Below are 23,958 nucleotides of genomic sequence, written 5' to 3' on the forward strand. Positions count from 1 at the left end.
GTAGAGCAATGAACAATCGGTGTGACTCCGATCAGGAAACGCCATCTGATCAATGTCCACTGATGTTAATAAGCCCAAGGTCGTTATTTCCGAGAAAATTGTAAGGACATTACTCCTATTCAAACACACCAACACCTCTGGGCCCAAAAGGCTAACCATTTTTAATTTGGGCTAGTTGTTACATTGCCCCAGGAAAGAATTCTCAAGGCGGGGTGTCACTGTATTTCGTGCCCGCCCATTTATAATCCTGGGTGCCCAACTGGACATCACGCACACTTGACTGCCGCAAAATGCTGTAAGGTTTTGGCCTCGCCATAAAATTTCCAGCCACAGGGGCAACACTTTTCTTTGAGTCGTGCAGATGCAATTTATCCAGCAACTGTCTGACCCCCAGGCTCAGCGAGGGGTACAAATTAGCGGGTAAACTCATCTTACAGTTTTGTTTTCATTTAATACTCGAATCAAGTGCACTTGCTGTCTGCCAAAAATCAGGATTTACTTCCTTATGAGTTTTTTACTGGAAAATAAAATGTCTATAGCAGACTCTCCTGTTTGAAGGAGGGTTCCACAGATTGAATGATTCCGTCACTCTGAGTGAGGGATCGAGCAGGGTTGAAATCTCCATGTATAGCATGCGTGGCAGGAACAGAAGTATTCATACCATCCATCATTATCGGAGTCCTTCGTCCCATTACCAGATCTTCCCTTTGCATGGTAAATACCCATTGATCATGCCGAGTAGAATCCTTGTATGAACAATTAGTAGTTCCATTCACTCCAGACCAACTAGGTCCTTGTAGGTTAGACTGAGTTCAAACCTCTAACCTAGTAGAGGTTGTGCCCAGTGATGACCCAATGTTAAAATCCAAAACAGTAGACATCTTCGTAATCTGAATTGAAGAATACCTATTCATAGTTTGTGTTGAAAAATCCTTACACAGGCGTTTATGCTAAACCCGCAATTCTGACCCAGATTCTTCAACCAACTGCAACATTACAGGCAGGGAAGCGTTCTTCTTGCCCCCACACTTGTTCATTGCATCGCTTAGGGTTGGCCTTCGTGCATATTTAAATACAGGCAATAATCTTTTTCTCGCTTTTTTTGTGTTTTTTGTGCTAGACGGAGAGCAATTTATATCCAGTTGGTTATTTGATTCGTAATCTTTTGTTTCTTACTCTGCTCTGGCCCAAAAGACAATACCTCCATCGGCTGACAAAAGGGACGATCTTTGGTAGAGACACCCACTTCATTATTAAATTGGATCGAGGGGAGTTCTGCCCCAGACTTACAATGATACTTGGAAACAGCGGGGGTATTACCGCAGTAGTTTCAATCGAAGCATCACTAATCACAATCGGGTTCAAACTTACCTCCTCTGTCTGCTAAACCACAGGTTCCTTCCCCATTTGCTGAGAGTGGGTTAAAGTTGGTCTAAAGAAGTGACCCAGACCCAGAAACTCTGGTTTCTCATTCATCTCATTTAGCATTACATTCTGGGCTTTTAGTTCATGCCCGATGTTATCATACAAATTTACAAAAGAGCTGAAAACCATATTCAAAGCAGACGCAGTTGGGTGGGTTAGACAAATGTGCTCATCCACCTCTCTCAAACTATGGTGCATGGCTGCCTCCCCCGAGATCTCCAGACCCTCAGCGACAGAAGCTAGCCTAGCTTCCTCTTGACCTGGCCCTTCCAAGCCATTTTCAGCAATAAATGTAGCCAATACCATTGGCGAGTCCTGCATAGATGTGTCACACGTTTGCTGAATCACGCTCTGAGGGTTACAATCATGACCAAAACAAGAGTGGCTTCCCAAAGCTGCATCAGCAAATTCAATTATGCTTAAATCATTTAGTTCCTTGGAGTCAACCATATTGTTCTTATTGCTCATGATTGAATGATCTAACATTGCTGTCCCTTTAACTGGAGAAATAGGTTTAATCTCTGTACTTGTGCCATTGATTTTGCAAAATACAAATCGATCATTCTTTGTCCCGCAATTGGGGACTGAGTTACATTCTGCTTAGTGAATATGTCAATGGGACTTGGCTTCATTATAAACTGTCATTTCGGTGTCAACAGTTCATTATGGTCAGTAGATGTCATATGTCCCCCCTTCAATACTCCATTGCAAATGGATTTGTGTTGCCTACAAGAATGGGAGCTGCCATTACCCAGGTTCTGGATTGGGAGAGCTACACTCTGATCTTCCTGACATATTGGGAAAATGTTAGCTATCTCCCCTTTGTCTTGGTCCTGTAGCGAAGACGCGATCCCTAAGCAATGTGGGACCAATAGTTCCACTGGATCGTCCATTCCAGATGGGCTCCTCAAATCCGTCTGCATTCTATCGGAGCAGATTATTTCTGCTTGTGTTTAGATGTTTATGTCCAAAAACCAAGTTCAGATTCACTTTAAACTAGCTAGTAGAAGATGGAGCAGATAAATATCCAAAAGCGTTGCGCTTACCACCACGAGAATACCAAGATCAAAGGGGACAGCCCCCACAGTCAGTAGGGCTATGCACACAACCAAATCCCAGGCAGGCTTGCCAGTGGTGAAGCAAAGAAGCAAAACGAATCCAGAGATGTAGCACTTCAAACGGTAATTAGACCTACAAATTAAGAGTGTTGATACGGTTGAAGTACCTTGATACAGCGGGAGTACCTATATCAAAGGGATCGACCCCCACAATCTTTAGGCCTCGGCCCAATCCTCAATCACTGGTGATGTATCTTGGTGTGGTTAGGACACAGGCAGGATACTCAGGAACCACACCAGAGCCAGGGTTATCAAAAAGGTAAAGTCTTCTTTATTGTTCCAGTTACAGTGGGAAGGTGAGACAGGAGATCAGGTGATGTGCTTCTGCTTCCCTTGGCTCTCTCCCTGCCAGTCCCCTAACCTTCCTTTCCTGGAACCCTTACACTCACCCCATTCCAGGCCTCGCACCAACACTCCAAGCTCCACTGCTCACTCACATAGACACACAGCACACATAGCAGATGTTATGCTAGGATACAACAACTGGCAAACTTCAAAATGACTTTAGTGTTCAAGATAATATTATAAATAAATATATTCGTCACAGATTCGCCTGGGTGCTCACCCGGGGAAGTGGAAAAGAGCCAGTCGGCGGGTAGGTGTCCGTAATTATATATAAAGATAAATAGGTGAAGGGATCACCTGTTCGCCTGCTGTCCGCAGACTGCAGACTGCTCACACTTGTGACCACACTTTGCGGCCCGCTTCGCGGGAGCTGTTACTGATGTAGCGTTCACCCAAAAGGTAGGAGGGCTCCAATTGCAGCCTGAGAGAAAGGACCAAAAAGGTAGTAGCCAATGCTACCAGTACTGCAGACTGCTCACACTTGTGACCACCATTCCAAGAGAGGGTGCAGAAATACTGATGTATTTCATGAGCACCAAACGCAGAGATGCAATGTAAGTAACTGTCCAACAGAACCAAGTGTGTTGGGGGTCTGTTTGAATTAATATCTTCCCCTTAATTAGTGGGGCTGGGGGGCAAACTGAGTAGACCCGAAGTATATTTTACTGAATAATAATGTAACACCCATGTAATCATTCAATGCAGGGGGTGAGCTGGGGGGAGTTTGAGAACCTCTGCCCTCTGTCCTGGTGCTAATTCAAGTTACAGTCACTTAAAATAATTGGATATTCCTATTTATTGTTCCCAACCCCAAAATTCCCTTTGGGAAGGGGTGTCCTTGTCTAAAAACTAAATTCCTGAATTGTTCACCATTCCTCAGACCTGGCCTTAAAGCAGAGGGGTGATAAATGTACACGGAATATCAGGGGTTTTGGTGCTGGGTAGAGAAGTGATTTGCTAAATGAAATAAGTACCTAATAGAAATATACACTGTCTCCTGAGAGTGAGAAAGTGACCCCTATAGAAGTGAGATTTTGTATTGCTTCAGGGTGAAGGAGGAAAAGGTTCCATGTGTGATAAATGTGCTGTTTTTCAATGTTTAATGTGCTTTCACGTTGCTAGTTTGACATGTGCGCAGGGAGATTTCAAGTCAAGCGCACTGCGTGGGAGACATTTTTTTCACAAATGAACAATGTGGCTGTGATTTAAATCCAACTTCAGAAAAGGATCACCAAGTTCACAATTTTGTAATGCTATATATGGTCTTGTTTAATTTCGACATTCAGGGGTTTTTGTGGGGAAGAGGGTTGAACTATTTGGCCTGTGTTCCATGTACATAAGACCCAAAGGTTCAGTCCCAAAATGTGAGTTTTGTTTTAAAGATTTGTTTTGTGCCACAGAGAAGGTGGTTTGTGTAATCATTTGGTGCCAATATTCATTGGACATATTATTCGATAAATATATATTCTGTCTGCGCCCCGGCCTGGCTCTTGACTTATTGTTGGCACGGGGGGAGGGATCTACGTGGCTCTACATGAGTCATAGACAGGACTAGACTGAATCACACACATTATATATAAGGGTAGTCTCTAAATACATCGTTACACTGAAGAATATGTGATGTTCCATAAACAAAACCCCTTTACGAGTTTCTACAAAGAAATAGAAATGAGCTACACCTTAAGGAAGAGGATATTTGAAGCAATATAAAAGCTATGGGAGGTACAGAGGCTTTCAGTTAGAAACGTGGATTTGAGCTTGGAGAGGGAGCTGGAGCGGTATTTCATGTACATACAAAGAGGCCGATTCATGGAATAATTAGCGCGGCGCAAGTGGGCAAAAAACGTGCGAATCGCAGTGGAATAGCGAAAATCGCAGTGCAAGTGCGAAAATCGCACGAAAAGCAGCGCACGTCGATTCATGGAAGGCCGTGCGCGAGAAAACCAGCGGATGTGCGAAATAAAAGTGCGCGGCGCACGTTGGCGCACAGGCCATCTAACAGCGTGCGCCAGGTCACAGCGAAAATCGCACAGGCCACAGCGAAATTCGCACATAGCGCGGCGCACGCAACAAAAGTAGGCGGAACACGGGCGTAACACTCGGAATGGGGAACAACTTGCCAAAACGTGGGCGTCACTGGGGAAGTACAGGGCACAAGTGCGCGGAACGCCCACACGCTCGCCTACAACACGTATTCATGGAATAGAATAGGGCAAAAAAGCGCACGCTCAAACAAGCGCACAGGCACAAACACGACCGCCACAAGAAAGCAGGCGGTAGCGTCTCTGCGGCTGTAAGAAATGTGCGCCAAAAGGTGCGCCAACAAATAGCACCTATATACTGCCATGATGAATGTCCCATTCTGTGGCCCTCCAGGAAAAATGACGTGCAAAGGGGTACCCACAAACACGGACACCCGCTGACAAAAAATACGTGTGCATGTATACCGGGGTGCGCGGGAAGTCTCACACGCGATTTGCAGGGTACGTGCATCACAGGGGTTCGCGTGAAGTAATTCACGCGATCGGGCCTGGGGGAGCGTGCTACGTGTATTTCAGGGGTTCGCGTGAAGTTTCTCACGCGATCGGGCCTGGGGGAGCGTGCTACGTGTATTTCAGGGGTTCGCGTGAAGTTTCACACGCGATCGGGCCTGGGGGAGCGGGCTACGTGTATTACAGGGGATCGCGTGAAGTTCCTCACGCGATCGGACCTGGGGGAGCGTGCTACGTGTATTTCAGGGATTCGCGTGAAGTTTCACACGCGATCGGGCCTGGGGGAGCGGGCTACGTGTATTACAGGGGTTCGCGTGAAGTTCCTCACGCGATCGGGCCTGGGGGAGCGGGCTACGTGTATTACAGGGGTGCGCGGGAAGTTCCACACGCGAATAGCCTGGGCGCGTGTATTTCAGGGGTGCGCGGGAAGTTCCACACGCGAATAGCCTGGGCGCGTGTATTTCAGGGGTGCGCGGGAAGTTCCACACGCGAATAGCCTGGGCGCGTGTATTTCAGGGGTGCGCGGGGAGTTCCACACGCGAATAGCCTGGGCGCGTGTATTTCAGGGGTGCGCGGGAAGTTCCACACGCGAATAGCCTGGGCGCGTGTATTTCAGGGGTGCGCGGGAAGTTCCACACGCGAATAGCCTGGGCGCGTGTATTTGAGGGGTGCGCGGGAAGTTCCACACGCGAATAGCCTGGGCGCGTGTATTTCAGGGGTGCGCGGGAAGTTCCACACGCGAATAGCCTGGGCGCGTGTATTTCAGGGGTGCGCGGGGAGTTCCACACGCGAATAGCCTGGGTGCGTGTATTTTAGGGGTGCGCGGGAAGTTCCACACGCGATTTCTGCACGGTACGTGTATTTCAGGGGTGCCGGGGAGTCCCACATGTGATTTGACAGTGTGGGTCCTCCCAGGTGTACCCTGTACACCCTCCACGGCCCCTGCAGGCAGCCCACACCATAGGGGACTACCCTGCATCCCTGGTCATGTCCCGCAGGCAGCCCACCCAACATGGGCATGCCCCCCAGCAAAGGCACATGTCTCCTTGAACTAATGAACACCAACTCATGTCCCCTTGCACCCCCACCCCCCAGCACTGTGGGGCACCTGCCAGCAGGCCCCCACCCATGTCCAACTCATGTCCCCCACCACCCCCACCCCCCAGCACTGTGGGGCACCTGCCAGCAGGCCCCCACCCATGTCCAACTCATGTCTCCCACCACCCCCACCCCCCAGCCACCAGGGTCACCCTCCACCAGGCCCCCACCCATGTCTCCCACCACCCCCACACCCCAGCCACCAGGGGCACCCTCCACCAGGCCCCCACTCATGTCTCCCACCACCCCCACACCCCAGCAGTGCAGGGGCACCCTCCACCAGGCCCCCACTCATGTCTCCCACCACCCCCACACCCCAGCAGTGCAGGGGCACCCTCCACCAGGCCCCCACTCATGTCTCCCACCACCCCCACACCCCAGCCACCAGGGGCACCCTCCACCAGGCCCCCACTCATGTCTCCCACCACCCCCACACCCCAGCAGTGCAGGGGCACCCTCCACCAGGCCCCCACTCATGTCTCCCACCACCCCCACACCCCAGCAGTGCAGGGGCACCCTCCACCAGGCCCCCACTCATGTCTCCCACCACCCCCACACCCCAGCAGTGCAGGAGCACCCTCCACCAGGCCCCACTCATGTCTCCCACCACCCCCACACCCCAGCAGTGCAGGGGCACCCTCCACCAGGCCCCACTCATGTCTCCCACCACCCCCACACCCCAGCAGTGCAGGGGCACCCTCCACCAGGCCCCACTCATGTCTACCACCACCCCCACACCCCCAGCCACCAGGGGCACCCTCCACCAGGCCCCCACTCATGTCTCCCACCACCCCCACACCCCAGCAGTGCAGGGGCAGCCTCCACCAGGCCCCCACTCATGTCACCCACCACCCCCACCCCCCAGCCACCAGGGGCACCCTCCACCAGGCCCCCACTCATGTCTCCCACCACCCCCACACCCCAGCAGTGCAGGGGCAGCCTCCACCAGGCCCCCACTCATGTCACCCCCCACCCCCACCCCCCAGCCACCAGGGGCACCCTCCACCAGGCCCCCACTCATGTCTCCCACCACCCCCACACCCCAGCAATGCAGGGGCACCCTCCACCAGGCCCCCACTCATGTCTCCCACCACCCCCACACCCCAGCAGTGCAGGGGCACCCTCCACCAGGCCCCACTCATGTCTACCACCACCCCCACACCCCCAGCCACCAGGGGCACCCTCCACCAGGCCCCCACTCATGTCACCCACCACCCCCACCCCCCAGCCACCAGGGGCACCCTCCACCAGGCCCCCACTCATGTCTCCCACCACCCCCACACCCCAGCAGTGCAGGGGCACCCTCCACCAGGCCCCCACTCATGTCTCCCACCACCCCCACACCCCAGCAGTGCAGGGTCACCCTCCACCAGGCCCCCACTCATGTCTCCCACCACCCCCACACCCCAGCAGTGCAGGGTCACCCTCCACTAGGCCCCCACTCATGTCTCCCACCACCCCCACACCCCAGCAGTGCAGGGGCAGCCTCCACCAGGCCCCCACTCATGTCACCCACCACCCCCCAGCCACCAGGGGCACCCTCCACCAGGCCCCCACTCATGTCTCCCACCACCCCCACACCCCAGCAGTGCAGGGGCACCCTCCACCAGGCCCCCACTCATGTCTCCCACCACCCCCACACCCCAGCAGTGCAGGGGCACCCTCCACCAGGCCCCCACTCATGTCTCCCACCACCCCCACACCCCAGCAGTGCAGGGGCACCCTCCACCAGGCCCCCACCCATGTCTCCCACCACCCCCACACCCCAGCAGTGCAGGGGCAGCCTCCACCAGGCACCCACACATGTCCCCCTGCCCCCAGGTCCTGACGATACTCAATCATGGCAGTAATGGGCAGCATACCCAGCACAAACACCCAGGCAAGGATTGCATCCACCCACATAGTGAATGCAATTACATGATACAACCCCAATGGCAAGTCTGTAAATGAACACATGTCCGTCACACACACATACACAATGGGTGCAAGTCAATGTCAAAACCCATATCATGACATGTATGAAACCAATGAGAAAATACCACAAGTGAAAGTTAAAAAGAACATGTATTAAAGATGAAAAATAAGTAAAAAAATCAAACATACAACAATGGCGATAACAAAATAAATGCTCCATGTCCGAGAACAAATGTAAAAATAAAAAAAAAAAATAATCCAAAAACAAATGTTGTCCAAAGCAAAATCATGTGGAATTAAAATAATGAAAAACCATTTCCTCATGGTGAACACAATAATTAATAAAAAAAATGTTTCTTCCAAAAGCAAACTATATACACGAAAATTCCAGGGTCCATGAGCCCAACACCATAAATGAAACCTACTACTACCTAATGAAAATAATATATACAAAAAAGTGGCCATTGTCCGAGCGGTCCAAAAAAAAAATAATTAATAAAGGAAACCTAACACTCACTAACTAAATAACTATATACAAAGGCAGCGGGCAAGTCCTGCGGCTCACTCGGTGATGTTGCTGGCCAGGGCATCATCGAACTCCATGTCGATGTCCTGGAGGCGGGACTCTGTCCTGGCCCCGAGGTCTTGCAGGGATAACCCCATGTCCAGCTCAAACTCCCTGCGAGCTTCCTCGAGGCACTCAGCCCGCCTCAACGCCCGACACATGGAGAACTCCGCCCTGACCATGGTGAGCCGCTCCTCTTCCGCCCGCTGCCGCTCCGCACCTATCCGCTGGACCAACTGCTCCCACACGGAAGACACCACCATCCCAGGGTTGCCCTGCCCTCCGGCCGATGCCTGCCCCTCTGATCTTGAAGGCCCCGAGCCATGATGCCTCCCACGTCGAGCCTGCTGCTGCCTCCGACGCCACTGCCTCTGCCAGCACGACGGCATCCAGGCTGATGGAAACCACCGACGCCGTCGTGCACGTGCCCTGCCCGATGATGCTGTCACATCTTCCATCTGCTGGGGTCCAGTTGCTGTGTTGTCCACCCCTGCTGGACCTCCGACTCCCAACTGTGGCAGGGATGGGATCCCCACCGAGCTGGCTGCATAGGTCGGGGCAGGTCCACAGGGGGCCCTGGTGGCATCTGGGCCGGAAGACGGCAAGGAGAACGACTGGTGTATAGCCTGCACAGAGGAGAGGGCCGCCAGATTGGACAACACATGCAGGAAACCCCCGAACATGGCCGATCCCAATTGGGCCACGTCGGCACAGTGCACTTCGTGATGACGTGTGTCCTCCTCCCGGGAAGCACGCACGGCATCACGAATCACAGCCGTGCGCATCGCGACCCCAATCAGGACCTTCTCCACACGGCCAGGGGTTCCCACGTCCGCAGGTGGAGTGGAGTCAGGTGACATGGACATCCCCTCTACCTGCGGACGGGCCTGGGACGGGGCATCCCTGCTGGTGCATGGTGGTGCACTCACAGGGTCAGGGACAGCGACATGCACAGGCCCCTCCACGGTGACCTGTGCTGGCTCCTGCCCCTGGCCCTGGACTGCACCACTTGCACCAGCAGGGATGCCCCCACCAGGCCCCATGTGTGCCCCAGTGGCGGCCTCCTCCTCCTCTGTGCAAACCACCAACCTGGATGGCTCCTCACCGTCTCCCACCGTAACAGGCCCCTGTGGGGGCTCACCCACCCCTTCCGCTGCAACCGTGGGGGCATCCCCGCCGCCTTGCTCCACAGCGCCGTCTCCGTCCTCTTCTTCACTAGCCGCTGCGTAGAGGGAGACAAAGAACATAAGCATCAGGGCACTGTACAATGGTCCCCTAGACAGGAAGCAATAGCAGATGAGCACCACTGTCAAAGTACACTTCCATCATGTCCTTCCACAACACATGGGTCAGTCCAGGCAAAACACACACAGTAACAGGCATGGTGCATGCCATGGACATTTCCATGCATGTCCAATGGACTCTTGAAACATTCAATGATATGTAACTCACATGCATCATGGCTCATGCCTATCACATGCACACACTTCACCTCAGTCACATCCATCTGGCCCCAAACACACCAAACACAGCGGATACAAGGGTAATTTGGCTGCTTCACTGAATCTGTGCATTGTCACACACATGTGTCATGCATCCATGGCATGCACAAGTCACAGACACGCAGGTCAGGCACACAGACATGGCTACCATATATGTACCTGGCATCAGCACCCATCCCTCACCCCCACCCATGTCCAGGTACAGAGACTGGCATGCTCTCATGCCTTTCTGCAGGTGTTCTGGGCAGGTATATGTGCCTGCGGACTGATGGGCGTGCAGTGATGATGTTCAAGACCTGGTGTAGGCAGCATGACTGGGTGGCCTGTGACACCCCACCCACTATGGCACTTGTCCGCTGAAATGATCCAGTGGCTAAGAAGTGCAGTACATTGAGGACCTTCTCCAGGGGGCTGAGTGCTTGGGAGCACAGGGTGAGTGATGTGAGGTCATCCTCCCACTCACTCACCAGGTCCAGTATAATGTGTGGTGGAAACCTGTACCTCCCATACACCTGGTCATCAGGCATCCCGAAAAGGCTGGTTCTGGGTGTGAATATTCTGGCCCTGACTATCCTCCTCCTCCTCCTTTGGTAGCCCACTGCCACTGCTGCTAGGAACGGTATGTTCATCCTGGCGTATGAGCTTGTTATTGTTAAAGTGCGCAAATTTATGCTTTGCGCGTGTTCTAGGCGAGCGTGTGACCCGCGCACCCTTTGGAATCCAGTTCCCAGTCCAATAGCGTGTGGAAATTCACACGCACCACAGGATACAGGTTCGCTGATGTACTTGCGTGTGTAAGTGCCCGCGCACCCATGAAATACACGTACATAGGCCAATCGTGTGTACGCGCACTTTTGTCCAATTACACTCGATGACACTCTGACGTGCAGTATTTCCACTGTGCTCCGTCATCACGTGCTGAGTGGGGAACACCCGTGCGGGTCACGTCACAGACGCGCTTACGCGCTGAGGGACTCTGGTCCAATAGAATCGCGTATGCGTGCTGACGCGCTTACGCGCTAAGGGCCTTTCCTCGGATTTCACGCTGACGTGCAGGATTTTCACGTGCCAAATCACTCCGTACCAAGCTGGCCACGCGTAAGCACACGGAAGACCACGCTCCTGCCCAGAAGGCCGAACTACTGCCCCCCAGAGCCCCGAGCACGCTCCCACCTACCATCTGCTGCTGCCTGACTGCCTGCTGCCCACGTGCACTGCCATTTGCTGCCTGCACATCAGCCAGGGGTGCTGTTGCTGTGACCACCCCTGCTGGAACCGAAGACTCCCGACTGGAATTCCATCGCTCCACAGCCCAGCCCCAGGACCCAGTTGTCCACCCACTCCTGCCTCTGGGGTTGTCATGTCGGGGCAAACACCATCTGTGACCACTGACAACCCCCAGCCAGAGAGGCAGAGGGGCACCAGCTTCAGTGCCACCGAAGTTGGTGTCCTGGTGGAGCAAGTCCTGGGGCAGTATGATGCCCTCTTCGGAAGTTCCCGCGCCGACAAGGAAGGACGGACTCGGATCTGGACTGACATCGTGACTGCCATCAACGCGGAGGGGGTGGCAGTCCGGGACTTACAACATGTCAGGAAGCGCTGGGAGGACTTCAGGTCCAGGACCCTGAACAAGGCCCGGCGCCTCTTGAAGGCAGCGGATGCCAAGGGGCGACGGGGCCACTTGTCGGAAGAACAGATGGGGGTCCTGGAACGCATATCCCCAGCGCTCCACGTCCAGGTCCTGGAGAAGCAGACCCGTCTGGAGTCGAGCGGTGAGTGTACATGCATCCTGATTGTGAGCAGTGCGTGTGGTGATTATTCGGTATTGTGCAGGTTGCACATCTGTTTGTATGGGGTCCAGTATGGGTGGGGGTGTACATGGCCGTGGGGCTGACACATGCGAGGGCTGTAATGTGTGAGACATGGATGGTGCTTGTGTGTGTAGGCTTGCATGGCAAATGCAGTTGTGCGTGCACACACGTTTGTATGTATGTGTATGTAAGTAGACATGTCCGTGATGTCACGCATGTATGTTGTTTTGGGCTGCATGTATGAGCACTGTGTACATGTGCATGTGTGTGTATTTGACAAGGGTGCAACAGTGATGCAACATGGATGCATGTGACTGCGGTATGTGTAAGCCTGATTGGCAGATGTGACATGGATGCCCGTCTGAACAGTGCGACACTTGGCAGAGGTGTACACATGCATGCAAGTGTGGTGGTGTGTCTACATGTGTGGTGCACTTCCTGTGTTGCATGTGATGTCTGGCTCACCTTTGGCTGCTCATGCTGTTGTATGTGTATGGATGGTGGTGGCAGTTGCGATATGGCTGTGGTATGGCTCATGTGTGCAAGTTGCAATGACATGTGTGTTGGGGATTGTGATGACATGTCTGAGGTTTGCCAATGCCACTCATGTGCAACTGTCATGTGTGTATGTGTCCATTGTACAGTGCCCTGATGCCTGTGTTTTGTTTCTCCCTGTCTGCAGCGTCAACTGATGAAGAGGGCGGAGAAGGTGCTGTGGAGCACAGCGGCAGGGATCCGACCGCCAGCCGGAGACGCAAGGCCCGGCTCCCCTCCCGTGTTGTCATCTCGTCGGGGAGTGAGGAGTCCGGTGCCGCGTCCCAGGCCGCAGCTGCCGGGGGGAGGTCCAAGAGGCGGAGGTTGGAGTTGGACTCCTCGGCAGCAGAAGGGGCAGCTGGGACCCCACAGGGCCCAACAGGGGAAGATGGCACGGAGTCATCCAGGTTGGTGGGGGGTCTGGTGGAGGAGGAGGCCGTGCAAGCACCAGAGACGGGGTCTGGAGGTGGGGATCCCACTGGTGCTAGTGGTGCAGTCCAGGACCAGGGACAGGAGGCAGCACAGGCCGCCGCGGAGGTGCCTGTGTGCAATCCTGTCCCCGATCCTGTCCCTGCATCATCTTGCACCAGCAGGGATGCCTATGTCCAGACCCGTTTCCAGGCAGGGGATGAGCTGACGTCAACTGGCCTTCCTCTGCCTGCGGACGTGGCTATCCAGGTCCGGGTTGAGCCTGTCCTGGCTGGTGTGGCGTTGCGTCAACGGGCCATGCGAGGTGACCTGCAGTCTTTTCATGGAGAGACTGCACGTCATCTCGAATGGCTCGTTGACCACGTCAGCCTGCTGGGACAGGTCACCCAGACCGGATTCCTCCGTCTGATGGGGCTTGTTCTGACCCCCTCCTCAACTGGACCCCCTACGCGCCAGTCGTCCTCTGTGCCATCTTCCCACCCATCAGTCACCTGGGTGCCCTGTGGAGCTGCCTCTGACAGTGCGGCCAGGCTGGTGGAGGAGGCATCCCTGCCACAGTCGGGAGTCGGACGTCCAGCAGAGGTGGCCACATCAACAACTGCACCCCAGCCGGCGGAGGATGTGCAGGCAGCAGGAGGCAGTGCACGGGCAGAGGCAGAGCAGCAGCAGCAACATGGTGGGAGCCATGAAGGCTCGGGGCCTTCGACATCGGAGGGGCAGGCATCGGCCGGAGGGCAGGAGGACCCAGGACAAAGAGTGTCTTCCGTGTGGCAGCGGTTGGGCCACGCCATAGGTGCGGAGCGGCGGCGGGCGGAAGAGGCGCGGCTCACAATGGTCAGGGCGGAGAACTCCATGCGGAGGGCCCTGAGGCGGGCCGAGTGCCTCGAGGCAATCCGCAGGGGGTTGGAGGAGGACACGGCGTCGTCCCTGCGGACCCTCGGGGCCATGGAACTGGACCGAGGCGGTCCATCGAACAGGAGTTCGATGATGCCCTGGCCCGGAACACCACGGAGTGAGCCGCTGGACTTGCCCGCCGCCTTTGTATATAGTTCTTTAGTTTTAGGTTTCCTTTGTTTTTTCTTATGATTTGGAGTCAACGGACACTGCTCCACTTTTTGTATATAGTTGATATTTAGGTAGGTTTTTTAGGAGGTTTCCTTAGTTCAGTTGTGATGACGGACCCTTGTTATTTTTGTACATAGTTCTTTGTTGCATGGAGAGTTTTTACATTTCACTTTGGACAAAATTTTTTGGATTTGATTTTCTACTTTTGTGTTTTTATGCGGACATGCAGCTTATTTTTTCACATTTACATTGTAGTTATTTTTCTTTCTTTACCATTCGTATTTTTGTCCAATACATTTTTTTCCCATTGTTCACTGTGTGGTTTCATCTCATTGGTTTCATGCATGTCATGTTGTGTGTTTTCCCATTCAATTTGAAAATATGTGTGTGACAGACATGGGTTCATTTGCTTCATGAACATTGGGGGTGTAACATGTGTTTTCATTTCCATGTGGGTGAATGGGTTACTTGGTAGGGCTTTTTGGCTGTGGAGGCTGACCATTACGCACATGATTGGGGATTGTGAGGACCTGGTGGGGGCTGCCCATGGTGGCAGGGGGGTGGGGGTGGTGGGAGACATTAGTGGGGGCCTGGAGGAGGGTGCCCCTGCACTGCTGGGGGGTGGGGGTGGTGGGAGACATGAGTGGGGGCCTGGTGGAGGGTGCCCCTGCACTGCTGGGGGGTGGGGGTGGTGGGAGACATGAGTGGGGGCCTGGTGGGGGCTGCCCATGGTGGCAGGGGGGTGGGGGTGGTGGGAGACATGGGTGGGGGCCTGGTGGAGGGTGCCCCTGCACTGCTGGGGGGTGGGGGTGCAGGGGGACATGAGTGGGGGCCTGGTGGAGGTTGACCCTGCACTGCTGGGGGGTGGGGGTGGTGGGAGACATGAGTGGGGGCCTGGTGGGGGCTGCCTGCCCATGGTGGCAGGGGGGTGGGGGTGGTGGGAGACATGAGTGGGGGCCTGGTGGAGGCTGCCCCTGCACTGCCGGGGGTGGGGGTGCAGGGGGACATGAGTGGGGGCCTGGTGGAGGTTGACCCTGCACTGCTGGGGGGTGGGGGTGGTGGGAGACATGGGTGGGTGCCTGGTGGAGGGTGACCCTGCACTGCTGGGGGGTGGGGGTGGTGGGAGACATGGGTGGGGGCCTGGTGGAGGCTGCCCCTGCACTGCTGGGGGGTGGGGGTGCAGGGGGACATGAGTGGGGGCCTGGTGGAGGTTGACCCTGCACTGCTGGGGGGTGGGGGTGGTGGGAGACATGAGTGGGGGCCTGGTGGGGGCTGCCCATGGTGGCAGGGGGGTGGGGGTGGTGGGAGACATGAGTGGGGGCCTGGTGGAGGCTGCCCCTGCACTGCCGGGGGGGGTGCAGGGGGACATGAGTGGGGGCCTGGTGGAGGTTGACCCTGCACTGCTGGGGGGTGGGGGTGGTGGGAGACATGAGTGGGGGCCTGGTGGGGGCTGCCCATGGTGGCAGGGGGGTGGGGGTGGTGGGAGACATGAGTGGGGGCCTGGTGGAGGCTGCCCCTGCACTGCCAGGGGGTGGGGGTGCAGGGGGACATGAGTGGGGGCCTGGTGGGGGCTGCCCATGGTGGCAGGGGGGTGGGGGTGGTGGGAGACATGAGTGGGGGCCTGGTGGAGGCTGCCCCTGCACTGCCGGGGGGTGGGGGTGCAGGGGGACATGAGTGGGGGCCTGGTGGAGGTTGACCCTGCACTGCTGGGGGGTGGGGGTGGTGGGAGACATGAGTGGGGGCCTGGTGGGGGCTGCCCATGGTGGCAGGGGGGTGGGGGTGGTGGGAGACATGAGTGGGGGCCTGGTGGAGGCTGCCCCTGCACTGCCGGGGGGTGGGGGTGCAGGGGGACATGAGTGGGGGCCTGGTGGAGGCTGCCCCTGCACTGCCGGGGGGTGGGGGTGCAGGGGGACATGAGTGGGGGCCTGGTGGAGGTTGACCCTGCACTGCTGGGGGGTGGGGGTGGTGGGAGACATGAGTGGGGGCCTGGTGGGGGCTGCCCATGGTGGCAGGGGGGTGGGGGTGGTGGGAGACATGAGTGGGGGCCTGGTGGAGGCTGCCCCTGCACTGCCGGGGGGTGGGGGTGCAGGGGGACATGAGTGGGGGCCTGGTGGGGGCTGCCCATGGTGGCAGGGGGGTGGGGTGGTAAGAGACATGAGTGGGGGCCTGGTGGAGGCTGCCCCTGCACTGCTGGGGGGTGGGGGTGGTGGGAGACATGGGTGGGGGCCTGGTGGAGGGTGCCCCTGCACTGCTGGGGGGTGGGGGTGGTGGGAGACATGAGTGGGGGCCTGGTGGAGGCTGCCCCTGCACTGCTGGGGGGTGGGGGTGGTGGGAGACGTGGGTGGGGGCCTGGTGGAGGGTGCCCCTGCACTGCTGGGGGGTGGGGGTGGTGGGAGACATGGGTGGGTGCCTGGTGGGGGCTGCCCCTGCACTGCTGGGGGGTGGGGGTGCAGGGGGACATGAGCAGGTGTGCAGGGTAGTCCCCTGTTTTGTGGGCTGCCTGCAGGGGCCGTGGAGGGTGTACAGGGAACACCTGTGAGGACCCACCCAGCCTAATTGCGTGTGATAATTCCCGCACACCCCTGTAATACACGTACCTGGCCAAATCGCATGTGAGAATTCCCGCGCACCCCTGTAATACACGTACCCAGCCGAATCGCGTGTAGAACTTCCCGTGTACCCCTGTAATACACGTACCCAGCCAAATTGCGTGTGATAATTCCCACGTACCCCTGTAATACACGTACCCTGGCCAATCGCGTGTAGAACTTCCCACGCACCCCTGTAATACACGTACCCTGGCCAATCGCGTGTAGAACTTCCCACGCACCCCTGTAATACACGTACCCTGGCCAATCGCGTGTAGAACTTCCCACGCACCCCTGTAATACACGTACCAAGCCAAATCGCGTCTCATAATTCCCGCGCACCCCTGTAATACACGTACCTGGCCAAATCGCATGTGAGAATTCCCGCGCACCCCTGTAATACACGTACCCATCCGAATCGCGTGTAGAACTTCCCGTGTACCCCTGTAATACACGTACCCAGCCAAATCGCGTGTGATAATTCCCACGTACCCCTGTAATACACGTACCCTGGCCAATCGCGTGTAGAACTTCCCACGCACCCCTGTAATACACGTACCAAGCCAAATCGCGTCTGATAATTCCCACGCACCCCTGTAATACACGTACCTGGCCAAATCGCATGTGAGAATTCCCGCGCACCCCTGTAATACACGTACCCAGCCGAATCGCGTGTAGAACTTCCCGTGTACCCCTGTAATACACGTACCCAGCCAAATCGCGTGTGATAATTCCCACGTACCCCTGTAATACACGTACCCTGGCTAATCGCGTGTATAACTTCACGCGTACCCCTGATATGCACGTTACCCGCTTTGCGTTCCTTGTTTGGCAGCCCTGTGGACTGGTCCAGGGTTAGCGCTGCCCTTTGCGATGATTTAGCGATTTTGATGGCTTTTCCTTGCGCGAGGGCGTTCTTGGGGGCGTTACTGGCGCTGCTGCAGGGTCGCTGCGATACTCTGCGCCACGGCTGGTTTGGGAGCCTAAAATCCATGAATACGCTGTGCGCGGAAATCGGTTTTAGCGCACGTGCCTGGCGCAGACAATCGCACGCGGACACTCTGCGCCAGCCGCTTGCGACACTTTTCTGCGAAATTCTATGAATTACCCTGAAAGTGTTTTAAAGGACAACATTATCCGGCTGGGGTCAGCCACAAAGCTTGAGCTGGCTCAAGTCATGGTCTGGCTCGCCCACCTCTACTTTCCACGTTGTACTTCCCACTCCCTCTGCAAGCGAACACCAACTAGTATGCCTCTGCGTTCCAGACTCTAACACCATGCACACTCTACACCTCTCCCACATGCTTGTCACACACAGTCCCCAAGCAGCCCTTGACCATCCTCAATCTCAGAGAAGACCCTGTTAGCAGCAAACCAAGCAGGGTACCTCCACCTCGGGCTCCTTTCTGGTTACACATAACCCAAGTGCCCACATCACAACTCATCTAGCAACATACCACACATATAACACAGGTTCTTTCACCATGCATTCAGAAACACTTCAGTGTCCCTTCCAATACCCCGCCCCCCTACTGTCTTTTATAGGCCCTTGCACTGACCGCCTGTTTCCAAATCAACTTAAGGCCCTGAGAGAAATACATGCATTACTTTAATATGCCAACACCATTGGGGGCCGCTAAAACTGTAAGCGAACACCCCCCTCCTTTAATATAATAAATGCAACCCACTACAACCACAAGGAAGCTCAACGCCTCTAACCACAACATAACCAACAGTGAGGTCATGTGCTGGCACCTAATAAGGAAATACTGCAGGACCAACCACTGATTCTATCGTCTAACCCTGAATTTCTCTACCTCACTCACCACAGACAAACTCAAACCAGCCAACCACATATGGTTTTTAAATCACCCTCTTCCCAGACACCAAACAACACAACTATTAATCTCTAACATCGCCTGACACACCAAGCACCTTGCCAACGCACACCCACACTGCAAGCATGAGGTTCCCTCTCTGGACACACAGCTCTTGGTGCTCCTAAGACATGCCCACATAGCGCAGGGTATTTCAGAGCTGCGCCATCAACACAAAGCACTGCAATTGCGCGTTTTCCCTCTCCTCCCATGTAACCAAAACCCACCCAGTCTCTTTCAGATCTGCCAGAGGGCCTGGAGACCAGGCAAACAGCAGCAATGTGCAGTACAAATCCTAATGACATGTCGAGAGGAGGCCAATCATTCATCAACTCCTCATTTAGATCATGCTCTGTGCCAACAAACCTTAAAGACGCATGGATACTACCTCTACTAAAAAAAGTTAATTTGGACCCCAACGTCCCAACGAACTATAGGCCCATAACAACTGTCCCATTCCTCCTTAAAATCTTACATAAAGCTGCATATCTTCAGATCCAAGATTATCTAGAGAGCAACAATTTACTGGTGACAAGACAATCAGGATTTAGGCCAAGGCATGGAACCGAAACGGCTCTCCTTGATCTTAAAAACCAGCTAGACGAGCGCAAAGACAGAGGAGATGTATCTATTCTCCTACTCCTAGACCTATCAGCTGCCTTCGACCTGGTAGATCACAAGGTACTGTGCAATCACCTCAAATCGGCAGCCAACTTCTCCACAAAATCCACGGCATGGATAAACTCATTCTTGGACCAGAGAACCAAAAGGGTCTTCTCACCCTCATCAGCAGCGGATCCAGTCCCCATCACCTGTGGAGTCTCTCAAGGGTCATGTGTTTCCTCCACGTTATACAATATTTTTACAATGCCTCTCTTTGATATATTGGACAAACTAGGGGTCTCATATACCAATTATGCCGATGATACACAGATCCTGATCCCAATCCAAGGGGATTATGAAAAAGACACCAGACTCATAAACAAAATTTACCAAATCATCCAAACCTGGATGGCCACACATGGCCTATGTCTTAACGACGATAAGACTGAGCTCTTAATCATTGGCTCCACCAATAAACTGAACAAACTACCCCAGCTTTACAACTCCATCACGATCAATGGCATTAAAATCAAGGTAGCTAAGGAAGTTAAAACCTTAGGTTTCTACTTAGACTCAGCTCTCACCCTCGACAAGCAAGTAAATGCTACAGCCTCAGCAACCAGTTATACCTGCAAACTCATCCACGCCTGCAAACCATGCCTTTCCACAGACAGATGCACCACCATAGTGCGAGCCCTCATCCTCTCCAAATTAGACTACTGCAATGCACTGTACTTAGGCACCAGTAAACATAATATCAACAAACTCCAAACCCTGCAGAACAATGCCCTCAGAACAGCCCTAGGTATCCCCAAAAGACAACACATATCTACCCATAGAAGAGCCGTCAACTGGCTGGCCATCAATGACCGTATCAAATTCAAAACTCTGAACATTACACACAACTGTCTGAACAACAAAGCTCCCGCATACCTGACAGAAAACTTCACTAAGCACACCTCTGAACGCCCCATCAGAAAGGCCCTTTCAAACAGCATCAAAGTCCCCAACTTCAAACTGAAAAGAACTGGTGGGTCCAGCTTCCCGGTTCTAGCAGCGCAGCTCTGGAACTCCATCCCAGATGCACTTAGAGCCACCCCTTCCTTCCATGTGTTCAAAGCCAACGCTAAACTCTGGCTTAAAACTAATGACCGCTAAATGCCCCAACTGTACCAAATACTATGTATATTTACTGTAAACACTGTAACTGTAACTTTTCCCTATTGTAAATCATCCGACAGTGCAACACATTAAGATTTTGATATATGTAACATATCTCTTTTGTAAGTAAGAATTGCGTGATGTATGAGCCTGCAATATATGATCCTGTAACTTGAGAAATGTAACGTACTCATGTACCTGTAACCCAAGATTTATTTTCTGCAAGCGCCCAGTTGCTCAACGGCCAGGTGCGCTCTATAAATAAATAAACAATACAATACAATACAAAAAGGCAGAAGTTGTGATATACAAGTCCACGTTACACAGGGCACAAGTCAGGGGAAGGGGGCCAAGGGGAACTGCATCTGCACGCTTTTTCAGAGAGCAGACACTGTTCCTTCCCCCTGTGTAATTTCTTTGAATAAAAAAGAACATGGCTACCCCCACTTAATGAACAGAGCGTAATTTCGGTATTTGAATCCAGACAATTACGCCCAAGGCAGATACCGGTGAAACATCTCCTATTGACAGTCTACTGTACACGACATGGTTTGTTATACTTTCTCAGGCATAAAAGGTGTGTACCTTTTCTAATTAGCCAGCAGTGTTTTATGAAAATCTATTCTCTTGGCAAATGCATATTTGTCCTGTGCACTTTCTTGACTTGGGAAAACATCACAAAGTGAAATATGCAAATATGTTTTCAATTCCGGTGTCACATCCTACTGCATACGTGAAAGTCCTCCCATTTTTCATTTCAGGACTAGAGCCCTGGAAACAGTGGCTCATTAATCGAACTTGTATTTAAAAGAATGTACGTCAAGGGTTAAGTCGCACATGTCAAGAAGGTACATAGCTAAAGGCAGGCCTTGCCGTGTGGCAGGCGCTTCTTTTGTGTTTTTAGCTTAACCAACAGAACAAGAACGTCCACGGTCAAGTCTGTGTTGGGAATAGAGGCTTTTGTCTTTCGTAAATTAAGGAACTGGTGATCTAGTGTATATCCACAACAAACCCGCCATTGTTATCCCCCACGGCCTTCCCAATTGAGTCTCACATCTAAAGACAAATGCTCTGGGACGCCGTCAAGTGAAGGCAGTAACCAGAACCCGCCCCCACCCCTCACCCCGCCATTCATCAATAATGCACCAGCAGCAGCGCCCCGCCAATGACCTACATCACAAGCAGGCGCGCGTGCATTGTTAATATTTTTGAATAGGGAAACCACAACGGTAATGGGCAGTACTGGGGTATCCCACCAGACGCCTTGGGTGGGCTACAGCGGTGGGTCAGGAGGGGGGAGTATTTACCCCCCCCCCCCCCCCAATAAACATTTCACGCTCAGCCCCTCAGAAGATCAATCATGAGCACATGGAAAATAGGCCGCTTTGTTTTAATGTGGACAGCAAAGTATTAAAAGGTGCAAACAGTTTAAAACTAAAATGACGCAGTTCAAAATCTGCAGTAGAGTGCAAAATTAATTAACAGGGTATTCACATGGCTCCCACTCAACACTTCCAAGAGGTCTTGTGGGAAAGTGTCTCAGCCCTGATCCCATCTTAAAACGAACCCAGCGAGCATATTCTAAGATAAATGTAGGGTGGAAATTGATTTCCTGGGGGGGGGGGGGGTAGATGGGGGACTTCCAATGCCAGCTTCGGTAACGGACATAACCATAGAAGTGTTGTTATTCCTTGGATTCTGGGAGCATTCGGTGCAGCGCTCGCGCATCGCAGCCACACATACAGGCTTAGAAATACGTGTCTCCGTTCCAGAGCGTCAGGCTATTAAGATACAACCGCGACGGTGGTACCTGGGGGGTACCATCGTCTGGATCAGGAGCCATGCATAATGGAGAGTTGTCCATGATGCCACTGGCTACCAAACTTCAGCCCCACGCCCTGGGGAGGCTGCCGCAGCGTGCCTTCATGAAGAAATGCAAAGGTAAAAGCAGAGGGGCGCGGGGAGACACGCCTGCTTGTTTGGGGATTTTGTAGACAGAGTTTACCTTGTATTTATCGAACCCAGCGAGCTGTTCCGCGGTGACATATCGGTGCTCAAACATGTTGCTGCGCGCCGGGTTTTGTCCCAGCTCTGAAGACACTTGCTTCGGCCCCTCCTATCCCTGCACACTCCTCTCACACGGCAGGGACAGCAGGACACCGAGGGCTGGTCCTGCCAACGGTCTGTGTGTGCGTGCCTGTCAGTGCCAGTCTCAGAGAGCAAGCAGGCTCCTCTGCACGCCCCGCGCCAGCCGCCGGCACCGCCACCGCGAGGGACTGGTGGCGCAATGCACTCTCTCTTGTCTGTGTGTGAGACATGGGTATGCTACACCTTAATAGTGCCACAGCCAGCATGACACAGGCACCTTTTTGGCTTACTGCACAAAAACCCAGACTCATTTAAAAGTGGAAAAGGTCGCTTTAATGTGACAGGCCAAAGCTTACAATTAATCGCTTACCTGGCTCCATGGCCTTACAGACTAACGAAATATTTAAACAACCAATTAACTAATTACACATTTTCATTTCCCCCAACAATTAAATAATTAAATAAAGCCATTTCCTCCCTAACTGTCCCTTGGACCCTACCATCTCCTTACCCCTTTTCCAGGCGTCCCGCTTTCTCCCTGGGGCCATGCCCCTCCAGGCTCAATACCTGTTCCCCCGGGGTGGCCCACTTGTGCAAACAGCACCACCCCATCCTTTCCCGTGTCATTCCCCCATTGTGCTTCCCTCCCCCACATCAAAAGGGGCCATGCCCCCGGCACCAGAAAAACCCTCCCCCGAGGTGTTCTTTCTGCCCCACCCCCCCACCAATTTTCCTTCCTCCAACTCCTCAACCAATCTCCCAGCAAAGAGCTCAAGTCCGCCAGATAATGATTGTTCCCAAAACCAGAAAGTTTACCCATCCTCTCTAAACCTCATCAATCCTTCCTAAACCATCTCCTTATGGTCCAAAACCTGTACTGCCACCGATGTAAAAATTCTACCATCTCTCTGTTTATCCCCTTCCTTGCCCGCTCTATCGGACCCTCATTTCTCACTCCCCTCCCACTCTCTGTGGCAAACACTTAGTCCCCACCACAGTTGCTTGAGGCCACACTTGTCGGACCCATAACAAAAAACCCTTTTTTTAGTTTTTTTTTTAAAAAGAGCCACACCTGTATCCCTGACCAGATCATTTACCCCACCAAGACTAATCCCCCCCATCTGGAGGCCCACAGCTTTCCCTCAACCCAGCCAACATAGGAAGCAACTGATCCCAGCCCAGCCCCCCAAACCCGGACCATCTTACCACAACATCTTTATAGTTGCACCCCAGTTGCCTGCCAACAATCCTTTTCACAGCTTCTTTCCCCGCCCACTTAACCCTAAAATGTCCCAAAAAACAGATTTTTGACATCTGACCGGACCTCCTAGCAGCATCTGAAA

The 23,958-nt window shown here is 53.8% G+C and overlaps 1 protein-coding gene across 1 annotated transcript in view; it reads right to left on the reverse strand.

The window, feature by feature from the left end:
- Nucleotides 1-22,698, reverse strand: part of LOC138497494 (ethanolaminephosphotransferase 1-like) — a 664,324-nt gene extending 641,626 nt beyond the window's left edge. Inside the window, exon 1 of the mRNA XM_069621021.1 lies at nucleotides 22,533-22,698. Within this exon, the coding sequence (XP_069477122.1) occupies nucleotides 22,533-22,589 (57 nt within the window). The 5' untranslated portion in view covers nucleotides 22,590-22,698. The remainder of the gene's footprint in view (nucleotides 1-22,532) is intronic.
- Nucleotides 22,699-23,958: the final 1,260 nt, after the last annotated feature.

This window comes from Ambystoma mexicanum, chromosome 5q (assembly GCF_040938575.1).
Source record: "Ambystoma mexicanum isolate Mex_15411 chromosome 5q, UKY_AmexF1_1, whole genome shotgun sequence".
Taxonomy (NCBI): Eukaryota; Metazoa; Chordata; class Amphibia; order Caudata; family Ambystomatidae; genus Ambystoma; species Ambystoma mexicanum.